General features: G+C 33.7%; 2 protein-coding genes and 1 long non-coding RNA gene across 3 annotated transcripts; all 3 read left to right on the forward strand.

The window, feature by feature from the left end:
- On the forward strand, positions 3,541 to 5,957 carry LOC18599570 (putative disease resistance protein RGA1). The gene is made up of 2 exons (XM_018121032.1): positions 3,541 to 5,899; positions 5,953 to 5,957. Exons 1-2 carry the CDS (start codon positions 3,541 to 3,543, stop codon positions 5,955 to 5,957), a joined length of 2,364 nt encoding a protein of 787 aa, XP_017976521.1.
- LOC108662305 lies at positions 6,013 to 7,349 on the forward strand. Its single transcript, XR_001928205.1, has 2 exons — positions 6,013 to 6,157; positions 7,094 to 7,349. It is a non-coding gene; the product is annotated as an uncharacterized LOC108662305 (long non-coding RNA).
- Positions 11,375 to 13,048, forward strand: LOC18599568 (disease resistance protein RGA2). The gene is made up of 2 exons (XM_018121033.1): positions 11,375 to 12,770; positions 12,885 to 13,048. Exons 1-2 carry the CDS (start codon positions 11,375 to 11,377, stop codon positions 13,046 to 13,048), a joined length of 1,560 nt encoding a protein of 519 aa, XP_017976522.1.

A 15,928-nucleotide genomic window follows, 5' to 3' on the forward strand; every position in this document is an offset into this window, starting at 1 on the left:
AATTTGACCAAGTAAATAGGTGCCAAATTCCAATTTACTTTAACATGGTGATGGTCGGCTGTGACTAATTACAGCATGAAAGCAGAGCCGTGTATAAGTATTCCCTCCCACTGGTCAAGCTCTAGCAACCTAGAAGGTTTTAACATATTTGAACGAACAGGGCTCCATGAAAAAGGGGAAAAATAGAGAATAATGAAGGTTATAAAGGTACTACCGTACAAACTTTTTGAAAAAGTATGAAACAAACAAAGGGGTATTTTAAAAAATGATCTTTAAAGATAAGATATTTTTAAAAATAGTACTATTTATAAGTTTAATTATTTTTAGTTAAGTTAGATAAAATTACTCTTAATGAAGTTGCACGCTATGATGTTACACGCTATGTACAAAAATATGTGACACGTCATGTACAAAAACTTATGACAAGTTATGGTTAATTTGTTACACATTATGTATAAAAACCTGTGACAAGCCGTGGTTAGCGTGTTACACGCTATGTACAAAAATATATGACACGTTACGTACAAAAACTTGTAACAAGCCGTGATTAGCGTGTTACACGTTATGTACAAAAAATATGTGACAAGCCAAGTACAAAATCTCGTGACAAATTATGGTTAGCTTGTTATATGCCATGTACAAAAACTCGTGACAAGTTAAGGTTAGGTTGTTACACGTCATGTTGAAAAAAAATACTGTTATTACACGCCATATAAAAAAACATGTACATTGCCATGGTTAAAAAAGGTTATTACACGTCATGTTGAAAAAAAAATATTGTTGTTACACGTCATGTTAAAAAAATATTATTGTTACACGACATATTCAAAAACATTTTGTTATACTTTAATGTTTAAAATGTTGTTGTTGTTACTTACGAACGAAAACTTTAAATCCTCTCAACTTTTTTTTTTGTTTTTCTGACAATTTGGCACAAATTAAAGTGTTTCTAACATGTTTTTATAAATCAAAATACAAATGTTTTTTTATCTAAAATACTTACTTTGACTAAAAAAAAAATCTTTGAAAACCTAGATTTATAAATTTCAAAATTTTGAGTTTATTGGTATCTAGATCCCGAATTGATTCAATTAAAAACTATTTTATACATTTGTAATTATTTTTACAGTTTTATTTTTATCCAAAATACTTAAAAATCGAATTTCTCAAACAGTCACCTACTACCCAAGCACGTCAAAACCATTGCTTGGTGTCTTGAAAGCATAAGAAAGAGAAATCTAAAAACACGGGAGAGAGAAATCGGAAGCATAACAGATGAATGTCGAATAGAAAAATCGATAAAATTTGAGAGACTGTGATGGTGAGAGAAAAATCCGAAGCACAGATGAGAAGTAATAGGGAGAAATTGTAATGAATGGTTTAATTTATTTGAAATAGTTTAAAGGGTATTTTCGTCAATTCATGACTAAATATGAGTAAAAACAGTTAAACTTATTTTGATGGTTACTTTTAAAATGTCTTTATAAAGAAAGGTCATCTCCCACAATTTTCTCAACAAAAATTATTATATATGTATATAATTAGTGGTAATAAAATATCAAGCTATATTGAAAATTTTGGCATAATAATGTGCCCCATTGATTCCAAATATCCAGCATCCAGTGGAAAAGCTCGTCACGAACACATTCATTGGCAGGACAAAATCCACCAAACTATCACCTTGTTTCCGAAGAATTTTTATCAAGAAAGCAGTGAGCTTCAAGGGTGCAGCGACAGTGATTGGACTAGTTCCATTGATGATTCCAAAAGCACTTGCAGATTCTGTTTCTCTTTTGAAAGTGTAGTCTTCACCTGGAATTCAAAGAAACAGGAATTAGTAGCTCAATTATTAGTTGAGGTTGAGCATATTACTGCTGCTTTAGCTGCTAACCATGCTCAATGGTTAAGAAAGATTTTATCCAATGTGGGATTCAATCAAGACAAATGAACCATATTGAAGGTTGATAATCAATCTGCTATAATCATAGCAAAAAGTCTTATTCAGTATGATCAAATTAAACACATTCGAGTTAAATTTCATATTTTGCGAGATATATTGAAAGAATAGGAAATTCGATTGGAATATTGTCACATAGACCTCCAGTTGGCAAATATTCTCACTAAAAGTCTGAGCAAAGACAGATTCGAATTTTTAAGGAATGAATTGGGTGTTTACCAGACAGGGATCAAGGAGGGGTGTTGAGAACTTTGATCCCAATCTGGTTCAGTTTAGAAGGGAAGGGAGTTTGGCGGGAATGAACAGATTCAAGACAGGAAGGAGACTTAAACGATGCCGTTTTAACTTCACTAATTGGGCTGTTTTAAGCTGCAAGCAAAACGCTGAGGGATGGCACCGTTTAGACAAAATAAATCCTTTTTTTAAACGCAAGTCCTTATGTCGTTTAGTTTATAAGCTTGTTAATTGGCTGTTAAAGCCACGTGTTCTTTCTTCTTTCTATAGTTTTTTGTTGGTTTGTTACTTTCTCGATGGCGGTGTTGCTGAGCATCAAATTCTGTGACGAATTTGTTGCTTTTTTCTATGTTTTCTGAATCCAAAAGAATTTGTACAGATGGCAATATTTTCTACTTAGTATTTAACTAAGAAATGAAAAGAGAAAAGTGTGTGAAGCATTTTCTTTATTTTGTTTCATTTTCAAGTTTTTCCTTCTTCTCCTTTTGCTTCTCTGCAAATCTCTTACGTTCATTACTCTCTGGAATATTGATAAACATTCAATAGACAGGGAGACCCACTCCTTTGTACAAGCATCAGATATCATTGGTAGAGATTAAGACAAAGAAAAAATCATAAAACGTTTGCTGCAAGATCCAATTGATGAGGAAGATATATCTGTCCTTCCTCAAACGAAAATGAAGAGCCTCAAGACATTGGTAGGCATTATTTGAATGAGTTATCATCATGATCTTTTTTTAAGATTTTTATAAAGATTTATCTGTCCAGTATTTTAAAATGGATGATTTTTTACTTGATCTTGTATTATCAGCTGTAAACATTTACATATATTGTCTAGAATAATGATGATATTTCCATTTAAACTTACTAATTACATTATCAGTTTTTTTATATTGATTCATTTGAACTCCCACTTATGATGCATCCAGAACAATTAATCCATTTTTATTGATTGAAGCCCCATTAAAGTTTTGGCCCATCAAATCCAAACACAGCTTGGTAGCACAAAATTCATTTCTTTTTTGATTTATATGATGCAAGTTGTATAGCAAATTGTTGTATTTTAGTATTTAATGGATATGAGGTTTGCACTTGGAAGCACGACACCCAACTACTCTGCTCTTTTCCAAGTCAACGTCTAATTTTCCTTGCATCTTTCTCTTTTCCCAGCTGCTTCTTTCCTTTGTGATCGACCTGCGTTATTGCTTGACGATTGTCGGTAGAAACAGACACCATTTCGTAGAAATTCTCTTCCTCTCCAACAGTTTCTTTCTTTCTTTTCCTCCTTGTTTAATGCCATCAATAAACCTCATCAGCAGAAGACTTAGCACAATTTCCCCCCACCAAAAATGGTTGAATCCTTCGCATTTAACATTGCTGAAAATGTCCTCTCGAAACTAGCCAATATTGCATATCAAGAAATTCGCCTTGCTTGGGGTGTCCAGAGTGACCTTGAAAAGCTTAAGACGACTTTAACTACCATCAAAGCTGTGCTTTTAGATGCTGAAGAAAAACAGGCTCATGACAATCAGCTGCGGGTTTGGCTTCAAGAGCTTAGGGATGCCTGTTATGATGCAGATGATGTGTTGGATGAATTTGAAATCGAAGCACTGCGGAAGCAAGTTGTGAAACAGAGGAGTGTAGGAAAGAAGGTAAGTCATTTCTTTTCAAGCTCAAACCCACTTGCTTTTCGGTTTAAGATGGGACATAAGATTAAAAAAGTTACTGAGAGTTTCGTTGAGATTGCAGCTTTGAAAAATAATTTTCATCTCATTGAGAGACATGATGGCCCTGGGCATGTGGTGCGCCTGGACAGGGAGACCCACTCCTTTGTGCAGGCATCGGAGGTCATTGGCAGAGATGAAGAGAAAGAGAGAATCATAAAAATGTTAATGCAAGATCCAGCTGATGAGGAAGACATTTCCGTCCTTCCCATAGTTGGAATCGGAGGTCTTGGGAAGACCGCCCTTGCGAAATTGGTATTCAATGATGGAAGGGTAGATATGCATTTTGGGTTGAAAATGTGGGTGTGTGTTTCAGATGATTTTGATCTGAAACGATTAGTTCTGAAAATCATTAAAGCTGGAAAGGAGGGTGATGGAGACCTTGGTAACATGAATTTGGAGCAATTACAGAAGGTGTTACGAGATTGTTTGAAGGGTAATAAATATTTACTCATCTTAGATGATGTGTGGAGTGAGGATAATAGAAAATGGCAAGAACTGAAACAATTGTTAGTGGGAGGAGCTAACGGAAGCAAAATTGTGGTCACCACTCGCAGTAACCAAGTTGGAAAGACGGTCGGTACAATCCCTCCGCACAAGTTGGAAGGTCTTCCTTATGACCAATCTTTATCTTTGTTTCTCAAATTTGCATTCAAGGGAGGAGAAGAGAAACAACATCCGAACCTTGTAAAAATTGGGGAAGAAATTGTTAAAAAATGCAAAGGGGTTCCTTTGGTTGTGAAGACATTGGGGAGTTTACTTTTCTCCAAAATTTCAGAACATGAGTGGAAACTTGTGAAAGATAGTGAGACGTGGGAATTAATGGAAAAAGAAAATGAAATATTTTCTGTTCTAAAACTAAGTTATGATCAACTACCTCCTCATCTGAAGCAATGTTTTGCTTATTGTTCACTCTTTCCAAAGGATTATGGATTTAATGAATTTGACACAGTCCAATTTTGGATGGCTCATGGTCTTATTCAGACCTCCAAAAACAATGAAGATCTGGAGGATATTGGGAGGCAGTATTTGAACGATCTACTGTCAAGGTGTTTTTTCCAAGATTATGAGTATGGTCTTGATTTTATTGAATTTAAAATGCATGATCTTTTACATGATCTTGCACTATCAGTAGCAAAAAATGAGTGTTGTACAATAAATGCTTCCAAGCAAAATATTGTCCAGGGAGTTCGACATTTGTGCCTTACTAACTGTGATTCTCCTGGAGAAAGTGACTTTAAATTACTTAATAAAGTAAGACATTGGCGCTCATTTAGGTGTGCAGATACGAATATAGGTCCTACCAACAAATCCTTTATTGAAGCATGCCTCAAGAGGTTCCAACATTTGCGGGTGCTTGATTTAGAAGGATCTAATCTCGAGGTATTGCCCAAAAGGATTGGGGATTTGAAGCATTTAAGGTATCTCGACCTATCCAACAATCACAACATCAAGAAACTTCCGAACTCCATCTGTAAGTTGCAAAATTTGCAAACCCTATATCTTGATGGTTGTGACAAACTTGAAGAGTTGCCTAGAGATATGGGATACTTAATCAGTCTTAGAGCTTGGACATTAACTACAAACCAAAAGCTTCTACGGGGATTAGAATGCTTGAAATCTCTTCGATATTTGTGTATCCGTGACTGTAAAAATCTGGAATATTTGTTTGAAGGGATTGAGAACCTCACATCACTTCAATTATTAGGTATTTATGGTTGCAGAAACTTGATATCACTGCCATATGGTTTGAAATATCTAACTGCATTACATACTCTAATAATTGGGGATTGTGAAAAGCTTGATCTGAATACGACAGTGGGACTCAAAGAGAAAGAAGATGATAATCAAGACTACCTTGTTGGTAGTGGTTTGTGTCTTCAAACATTAGGGATCGTTGGACCGTTACCAAAGCTGGAGGCTCTACCCCAATGGCTTCTACAAGGATCTGCCAATACTTTAAAGCACCTGACAATTGGAGGATGTGAGAACCTCACGACCTCACCAGAGTGGAAAAATCTTACATTACTTGAAAAGCTTGAGATTATGGATTGCCCAAAATTATCAACTCTGCCAGAAAAGATGCAGCGCCTCAAAAAACTGTGGATTAAAGATTGTCCTGTTTTGAGTGAAAGATGCAAACCGGAAAGCGGAGAGGATTGGCCCAACATTGCTCATGTCTCTCGTATATATCTGGACGGTGATGAAGTTTCATCTAAACAATCATCGGCCCCATGATTTGGTAAGACCTAATATTTTTCTCTCTTCTTCTTTTGTTTTCGTTTTTGTAATTTGCTTTCCTTCGTTCCATATTTTGTATTTGAAACGTAAAAAGAAATAACATATAAAATCGAGTAACGTTTTTTTTTTTTTTGTAAAACATGCCAGATAGATCGATGATATATAAAAGTGTTTTTTAAACCTGTAGAACTTTTAAATTTTACTATTTTTTTTTTGTACAAAACTTCTATATTTTGGACCACTATTTTTAGTCTATAAATCCCATTTAAGATTCATAACTAGTTATGATCAGCTAGGTGGTAGTGATATGTTACATGCCTAGTTATTAATATCACTATTATTTCACAAGGAACCAAAAACAAAATTAAATATCTGAACATTTGTATCAATAGAAAGGGTATATATCTTTTAATGTAAAAGTTAAGTGTGTGAATATTCTTTTCCTCGCCAAAAAGAAAAAAAAATCAAAATCTTTAAACTATGATGGGGTTTATTTTCATTTGAAATTGTTTTTGTGGTTGTTGGTCTTTTATTATTTATTGTTTTCATTTTATAAAAATGAAGCACAAAATATACTTTCAAAAATTTTTAAAATATATATATATTCATCTTTGGATAATAAAAGATATTAGTATTCCCCTTCCCCCAAAATAAAAAAAAAAGATTATGTTCACATTTATCATGTTTTAATAATTTTTTTAGGCAGCAATTGGTATTGCTCTTAATTTTGTTTTATTTTCATTGAAATATATTAATTGAAGCTTTTACTAGCTAGCAGCCTAGTACTTCCTTGACACTGTTATGTTATGAAAAAACCATTGAAGCAAATAGTAGATGGTAAAAAGTGAAAAAAAGTAACATTCTTTTGTGAGAGTAATTGGAAAAAGTTACATTTAATTTGGGAAATTTCCTAATTTGGCTTGTGAATGGGTGGCAGGGCATATCTCCATTTTATTGGTATTGGGACTGGATGGAAGTACAGTTGCTGTAATCCCTGAAATAGAGTGGAGGGGGTGTGCTTGGGCTTGGCTTCTCATTTCTCCTACTTGTTGGCTTGTATTATGTCTACCTACTTGTGTTATGAACATACATACTTGATGTTTGTTAATGTACTTAAATTCCTTTGCTTTGGATTGTTCATGTGATCCCTACTCTTTATTTGTTGGTTTGTTGTATTGCCTTTGGATTCAAAATTTGGTTTGTTTTGGTTTGGTTGGGTGATCTATGTTTATATATATTTAGTTTTTCTCCAAAATAACTTCTTTAATTCTTAAATGCCTTCTACTTGACATTTTGTTGTTTTAAAGGTTATAATTCCTTTAAAAAAAAGGAAAATTGAATGAATAAAAGACTAATGCATGTGATAAATTATATTTTAATGCTTTATTTTTATGAAGAAGAAAGAGGATTTACACGTAAATATTTATGTACATATACTAAAAGTATAATATATAAACAAAAAAAGAGATAACAATTGAGATTATCAAATACATGTTAGGTCTAATTTTTTAAATATATTTAATTTAGATAACTTGAAAACACGTAAATATCATATTGGTTTGAAAACTTAAATGAGTTTGCACTTGATAATTTGATTTAATAGTGAGATATATTTTATCTTTGTTACAAAGAGTTAAGTTCAAATTTTACATTTTAATTTTATAAAAAATAATTTAATAATTGATTTGTTAAAATATTATTTTATATTAAAAATGTAAAAAATTATTTTAAAAAAAAAGAAGGACGGGTTTCATTTTTAGAGTAGGATTGCAAAAAGAATAAACAAAAAAATCTGCGGGCCGAGGGCCCGAGACACACAGATACAAAAATACAAGTCCGGGGAAAAGTAAAGCAGAGAGGGGCCGCAGCCATGGAAGAGACGAAGAGAGAAATGAAGAACGAAACAGAAAAGATATGCAAGAGATGCAAGCAGAGCTACACTACGTCTTCTAATACTTCCGCTTCTTACCGTTTCCACCCTTCTTTCTTTGTTTGTCGTCGTCATGACGACCAAATTTTATCTACCTACTTGTGTTAATGACATATATATTTGATGTTTGTCGATGTACTTAAATTCCTTTACTTTGGATTGTTCATGTGATCCCTACTCTTTATTTGTTGGTTTGTTGTATTGCCTTCAGATTCAAATTTTGGTTTGTAATATGTTTATGTTTAGTTTTTCTCCAAAATAACTTCATTAATAATTCTTAAATGTCTTCTACTTTCAACTTTCAAGGTTGAGATTTTGTGGTTTTAAATGTTATAATTCCTTCAAAACAAATTTTCTCCATTTACTAATTTAATTATAATTACATTGTGTTGTAATCTCTTTCCTTTCAAACTAAACAGAAATCTTTGGTTCTTTTCCATTCCCTAATTCAATCAATTACTGTCAATGTAAATTTATTCCATTGAACTTAACTTTTGCTTGCAAGTTCAGGATCTGAAATGGTAGTAGTCATGCTTATTTCATGGATTTTTTTTTAAGAAAAAAAGGAAATTTGAATGAATAAAATACTAATGCTTGTGATAAATTATATTTTAATGCTTACTTTTTCTTTTATGAAGATGAAAGAGGATTTACACATAAATATTTACATACATATATACACCAAAAGTACAACACATAAATATAAAAAAGAGATAACAATTGAGACTATCAAATACATGTTAAATCTCTTTTTTTTTTTACAAAAGTTAAGTTAAATTTTTTAAGTATATTTAGTTTAGGTAACTCGTAAACACGTAAATATCATATTGATTTGAAAACTTATATGAGTTTGCACTTGATTATTTGATTTAACAGTGAGATGTACTTTATTTTTGTTTCAAAGAGTTAAGTTCAAATTTTACTTTTTAATTTTATAAAAAAATAAAATTATGGGATTATGAATATATTATTAAATTTAATAATTGATTTGTTAAAATATCATTTTATATTAAATGTAAAAATTAAAAACAAAATACAACATTATATAAGTTAATCACAAATCTGGTCTTCTACTTTTGTGGGGATTGCAACGGGAATAAACATGAAAATCTGTGGGCCGAGAGCCCGAGACACACAGATAGACAAATACAAGTCCAGGAAAAAGAAAAAAGCAGGGAGAGGCTGCAGCCATGGAAGAGAAGAAGAGAGAAATGGAGAAAGAAACTGAAAAGATATGCAAGAGATGCAAGCAGAGCTACGCTGGGTCTTCTAACACTTCCGCTTCTTGCCGTTTCCATCCTTGTTTCTTTGTCTGTCATCGTCATGACGAATAAAAGAGGCAATGACGAAGTCAGAATTTTGTGTTGGGTGGGAGACGAAAAGCCGAAGACAATATAAAGCAACTTACATGATAAAATTCATATAAAAATATATAAATATTTTTATATTTTAGAACCGTTGTAGTGTCCATTGAAAAGCACAGAATTCCAAGTCCAGAATCCTGTGCTTAGCTGTTATTCCTCAGCACTTCACTCTCATATACAGAAGTTTATGCTTCCAAGACGTTTTTTGACAGCTCTAAGAAGAGGCGAATAACATGGGGCTGGATAGCAGAGATGGATGGTGATGCAAATGCCCTTGAGAAAGGATGGGTCGGGGTTTCAGGTAATCCAACTTGAATTTTTATATTCACTCTTATTAGCTCTCCGGTTCATCACTCGTTTAATATATATATTCATATATGAAAATTGACAGTACTCATTTTGCAATGCAATCTGTGTTGACAGTCAATTCCTAGAAGCATTCTGCTCAGTAAAACTGGAAAGCAATTGATTCAATGGCCAATCAAAGAGATTGAGACTCTTCGTGCGGAGAATGTAAGCATCCAGTCGAAGCAGCTGAAGGGTGGATCAGTTCTTGAAGTTTTGGGAGTAACAGCTTCACAGGTAACAAGTTTAATCCTAATTAACAATTATACCTGTCCCCAAATCATACACTTGGAAGGATAATTATGTTGATTTTTCCATGTGCAGGCCGATGTAGAAGTAGCATTTGATTTAACCAATTTGAAGGAGGCTGAATTCATGGTCCCAGATGGGGTTGATCCTCGAGCACTCGGTAGCCAACAGACAGCATCATTTCGAGGCATGGTTGGGCCATTTGGATTACTAGTTTTAGCTTCTCAAGGTTTGACAGAGCAAACTGCGGTCTTCGTTCGCATCTTCAGAAGCCGTGGAAAATATGTTGTGCCCATGTGTAGTGATCAAAGCAGGTTCAGTTTTTATTCCATGCTTTTTGTGACTGTTAATTTGAGTTGCTTCATTTCCTCCTGATTTGAAGTCAGACTCAAATTCAGATTACAAATTTTAACAGGTCTACATTTAGGGAAGGCCCAGACAAGACCACCTATGGAGCTTTCATTGACATAGACCCCCGTCAGGAGAAGATTACACTAAGAACCTCGGTTCGTTGCCTACTTAAAACATATGATTCATTTTAGAACTTTGTCTCAATATTCAAACCATTTTACGTCCTGGACTTTACTCACAATTAAATTTATACATTGATTTCACCATTGCAGATAGATCATTCGGTTGTAGAAAGTTTCAGTGGGAAGGGAAGAGCCTGCATTACCGCTAGAGTTTATCCAGCTCTGGCCGTAGACAGCCAAGCTCACCTGTACGTATTCAATAACGGAACCGTGGATGTCACAATCTCAAGGCTCGATGCCTGGAGCATGAAGAAAGCTCAACTTGTTTCTGCCAATATATAGAAAACCCCATATCAATAGACAATGTAATTTTGAATAAGGCTGGACAGATCATTGATTGCTCTCCATTTGTACACAAAGTCTCTTGTGCAATAACAGAGCTCTACTTGCTCAAAATTGATATTTTGTAAGCACAATTTATGGTATTCCATTTTGTTTTGCTTAATAATTACAATTGAAATTTTCGAATCAGATTAAAAAAAATTACATTTGTTGTATAACTTAATTTCAACTCAACGCGTATAATTAGCATTCAACCATATCCTTCTCTGACTTTCTCTCTTTCGGAGCTGTTTTTTCCTTTGTCGGCAATGAATACTCGTTTGAACATTGATCAGCAGCAGCAAAAAGTCTTCTCTTTTTTTTATTTGCAATTATCATTTCTTTCTCTCTCTGCAGCTGCTTCTTCATATAGCTTTCTTTCTTTCCAGTATTCTTCGTTGTTCAATCCCAGCAAACCTTACCATCGAAAACCTTTGCTGTTACGAGAAAACACATTTCCCCTCCACCTCGAAGTCATGGCTGAAACCTTCGCATTTAACATTGTAGAAAATGACATCGAAAAACTAAGCAGTTTTTCCTATGAAGAACTTCGCCTAGCTTGGGGTGTCCAAAGTGGCCTTCAAAAGCTTAGTAAAACGTTGAACATTGTCAAAGCTGTGCTCTTAGATGCTGAAGAAAAACAGGCTCTAAACAATCAGCTGCGCGTTTGGCTACAAGAGTTGAAGGATGCCTGTTATGATGCAGAAGATGTGTTAGATGAATTTGAAGTCGAAGCATTGTGGAGGCAAGCTCTGAAACAGAGGAGCCTGGGAGACAAGGTAAGCAATTTCTTTTCAAGCTCAAATCCACTTGCTTTTCGGTTTAGGATGGCCCATAAGATTAAAAAAGTTACAGAGAGATTTGGTGAGATTGCTGCTTTAAAAAACAATTTTCATCTCAGTGAAAGCCATGATGGCTCTAGGTATGTCGTGCGCTTGGACAGGGAGACCCACTCCTTTGTACAAGCATCAGATATTATTGGTAGAGATGAAGACAAGGAAAAAATCATAAAAACTTTGCTGCAAGATCCAACTGATGGTGAAGACATATCTGTCCTTCCTATAGTTGGAATTGGAGGTCTTGGAAAGACTGCCCTTGCAAAATTGGTGTTCAACGATCAGTGTGTAGATAGGCATTTTGAGTTGAAGATGTGGATGTGTGTTTCAGATGATTTTGATTTGAGGCAATTAATGATAAAATTCATTAAAGCTGAAAAGGGGGTACTTAACGGAGATTGTAGTAACATGGATTTAAAACAATTACAAAAAATCTTACGAGATTGTTTTGATGAGAAAAAGTATTTACTCGTTTTGGATGATTTATGGAACGAGGATCATATCAAATGGGATGAACTTAAACAGTTGTTAGTGGGAGGAGGTTGGGGAAGCAAAATTATAGTCACCACTCGTAGTAACCAAGTTGCAGAGATCATGGGTACAATCCCAACATACAAATTGCAAGGTCTTCCTGAAAAGGAATCTTTGTGTTTATTTCTCCAATTTGCTTTCAAGAAAAGGGATGTGAAACAATATCCAAATCTAGGAAAAATTGGGGAAGAAATAGCCAAAAAAGGCAAGGCAGTTCCTTTGGTTTTGAAAATACTTGGGAGCTTACTTCTCTCCAAACCTTCGGAACATGATTGGAAACTTGTGAGAGATAGTGAGATGTGGAAATTAGTGCAAAAGGAAAACAACATTTTTCCTGTTTTGAAATTGAGTTATGATCAATTGCATTCATATTTGAAACAGTGTTTTGCTTATTTTTCGATTTTTCTAAAGGATTATGAATTTTATGACGGGGAGTTGATCCAATTTTGGATAGCTCATGGTTTGCTTCAATCCTCCAATGAAAATGAAGAACCAGAAGACATTGGTAGGCAGTATTTGATTGAACTATCATTAAGATCTTTTTTTCAAGATTTTATCAAAAATATTTTGAATAATTATTTCAAAATGCATGATCTTTTATATGATCTCGCATTGTCAGTGACAGAGAAGGAGTGGTCTATGTCAAACTCTTTCAAGCAAAATATTACTCAAAGGGTTCGACATGTGTGCCCTGACAACTCGAATTTTCACGAGGAAAGCCCTTCTAAAGCCTTTGATTTTGATAAATTACGTCACATGCTTACATTTCGATTCCAAATATGAAAGAAGGTCATAGCAATGAATCTTTTATTGAAAAATGCCTTTCCACATTTCATGATTTACGAGTGTTGGATTTACGTAGATCTTGTATCAAGGCATTGCCCAAAAAGATTGGTAATTTGAAGCATTTAAGATATCTCGACCTAAGCGACAATTTCAATATTAAGAAACTTCCAAATTCCATTTGTAAATTACAAAAATTGCAAACTTTACTTTTGATGTGTTTGGGAATTGAAGAGTTGCCTAGAGATATGATATTCATGATCAATTTTCAGAAGTTAAAAATAAGTATGAAGCAAAGGGTTCTAACTGAGAATGGACTTGAGCAATTGAAATCTCTTCGGTATTTAGTAATTGCTTGTTGTGAAAATCTGGAATATTTGTTTGAAGGAATCGAGAATCTTACATCCCTTGAAACATTAATGATAGGTAATTGCACAAGCTTGATGTCACTTCCAACTGGCATGAAATCTTTAAAAACATTAAAATATCTGATAATTTCTAGTTGTGAAAAACTTGATCTTAAATGAGACGATGATAATCAAGATTAGCCCATCGGAAGTGTGTAAGGCTCCCTTCAATTATTGGCAATTGGAGGTTTACCAAAGCTGGAGGCACTACCCAAATGGCTTCTTGTGGGATCAGCCAACACTTTGCAGCACTTGGTAATCCAAGAATGTCAGAATCTCGCAACTTTAGCAGAGTGGCAGAATGTCATATCACTTGGAATGTTTAGTATTGAGGAATGCCCAAAACTGTCATCTCTGCCAGAGGGTATGCCGTGCCTCAGAGTTGAATATTGAGCATTGTCCCATATTGAATGAAAGATGCAAACGGGAGACGGGTGAGGATTGGACAAAGATTGCTCATGTCTCTCGTATATATCTCGAGGGTAACGCAATTTAATGTAGCAAATGATCAGCCCGATGATTAGGTACGAGTTAAGTTCTTTTCTTTTCTATTTTTTTTTCAATTGTCTCCCAAAAATTTTTGTAAATCCTTGTTAATTATTGGCAGGGCAATCACCATCTGGCGGCAGGTGGACTAAAGGACTCTTCCGGTATCTAAAGGATAAATCTTAAAATTGAGCGCAGGGATATTCTTGGCTTGCCACATGTCCTGCATGTTGTGTTGTAATTTCTTTGTTCTGTTGATTGTATCAAATCTTGGGAATTTTATTTTTCGTTCCTCCGTTTATTATTTTCATGAATGCAAATAGGGGCATTGTGAGTTTTGCCCATCTTAAGTAAACTATCTTTGATTCTGCAAAAGAAATGACCAAGGGTTACTGTTATGGTTGGGTGAGGTTTGTTTGTTTCTTTCCAAAATGAAAGACTTTTGGGAGAACTTCATTAACTCCTACAATGCGTTGTACTTTCAAATCGGACATTTTGTTGTTTCATAAGTTATAATACCTGAAATCGTGTTATAGTTTGCTCATCTAACTTTACATTCCCTAGCCCACTAATTTCTGCTTCTAAGTGTAGACAGTTTCATATGGCATAAATAATTTCGAAATGTTTCATTGACATTTACAAGAAAAGAGAAAAGAAGCGATTTCGGAAAAAAATACGATTGAATAAATAAAATAAAAATTTAACTTTAAAATAACAGATTAGGAAGCTGTCGCCAGAGTTACTTAGCTCAACGTGTGATTAGTCTTCATCGCGTCCTTCTCAAGCTTCCTTCTCATTTCGCAGCTGCTTCTTCCATTTGGATCAATCTGAATTCTATTTGCGTCAGTCAGTGGCAACAAATATCATTTCACTGAAATTCTCTTCCTTTCCTCCCCCTTGTCATGTAGACAGCCAAGCTCACCGATTGCTTTGACAAGGTGAGGAAGGAAGAGAGATTTTCTATCTAATTCATGGATGCATAGCAGCAGTAACAGCAAAGTGATCAAGCAGCTCTTTACTAATTATGATTTAGAAAGTTGGATGATCTTCTACTTTTATAGTTATTCACTCATTCAACGATTTTAATTTCGCTGTTTTAACTAGTAAATTGGAAAAATATTTCAAGCATTTTTCTTATTTGAATTCTTTAAAGATATTCATTTACATGCTTTTGATTGTTAATCATATGTTACGGATGTGACCAAAAACAAATATATAGTAATTATTAGAATAAAATACTTTATTCTTTTAAGTTTTAATTGAAATTCTAATCAAATCTTTTAATTTTCGAAATGGATAATTCATTATAAAAAAAATCACATAAGTCCTGTTATTAGTTAATTATTAATTTAATAAAATGGTAATATTAAAATAATAATTTTATTTTTTATTAATTTTTTATTAATTTAAAAAAAATAGGAGAGCAATGATCTAGTGCTCCCCAAGAGAGCTCCCCTCTCTTGGGTAGCACCAGTCGGTGCTCCCTTTTCCTGGGGAGCACCGATAAATGTTCCTTATTTTTTATTTTTTTAAATTAAAAAAAAGTATTTTAGTTTTTTTATAATCTCTGTTAATGATGTTTATATTTTTTAAGTGGAGTGTCTATTTCAAAAATTAATAAATTTATTTAAAATTTTAATTAAAACTTAAAGATAAAAGGATATTTTACTCTAATTGTTAATATAAAAGAAAATATTTTCATTAATTAGGTATTGAAGTAAACAGTGGATCTCTTACATACTTGATATTTCCTTTGATAGGTTTCAAATAGAACTTGACACCACAAACTCTTCAGCAAATACTTACATATATTGTCTAGAATAATGATGATATTTCCATTTAAACTTACTAATTACATTTTCTTTTTTTTATTGATTCATTTGAACTCCCACTTATGATGCATTTAGAACAATTAATCCATTTTTATTGATTGAAGCTCATTAAAGTTTTGGCCCATCAAATCCAAACACAGCTTGGTAGCACAAAA

Source organism: Theobroma cacao, chromosome 5 (assembly GCF_000208745.1).
Source record: "Theobroma cacao cultivar B97-61/B2 chromosome 5, Criollo_cocoa_genome_V2, whole genome shotgun sequence".
Taxonomy (NCBI): domain Eukaryota; kingdom Viridiplantae; phylum Streptophyta; class Magnoliopsida; order Malvales; family Malvaceae; genus Theobroma; species Theobroma cacao.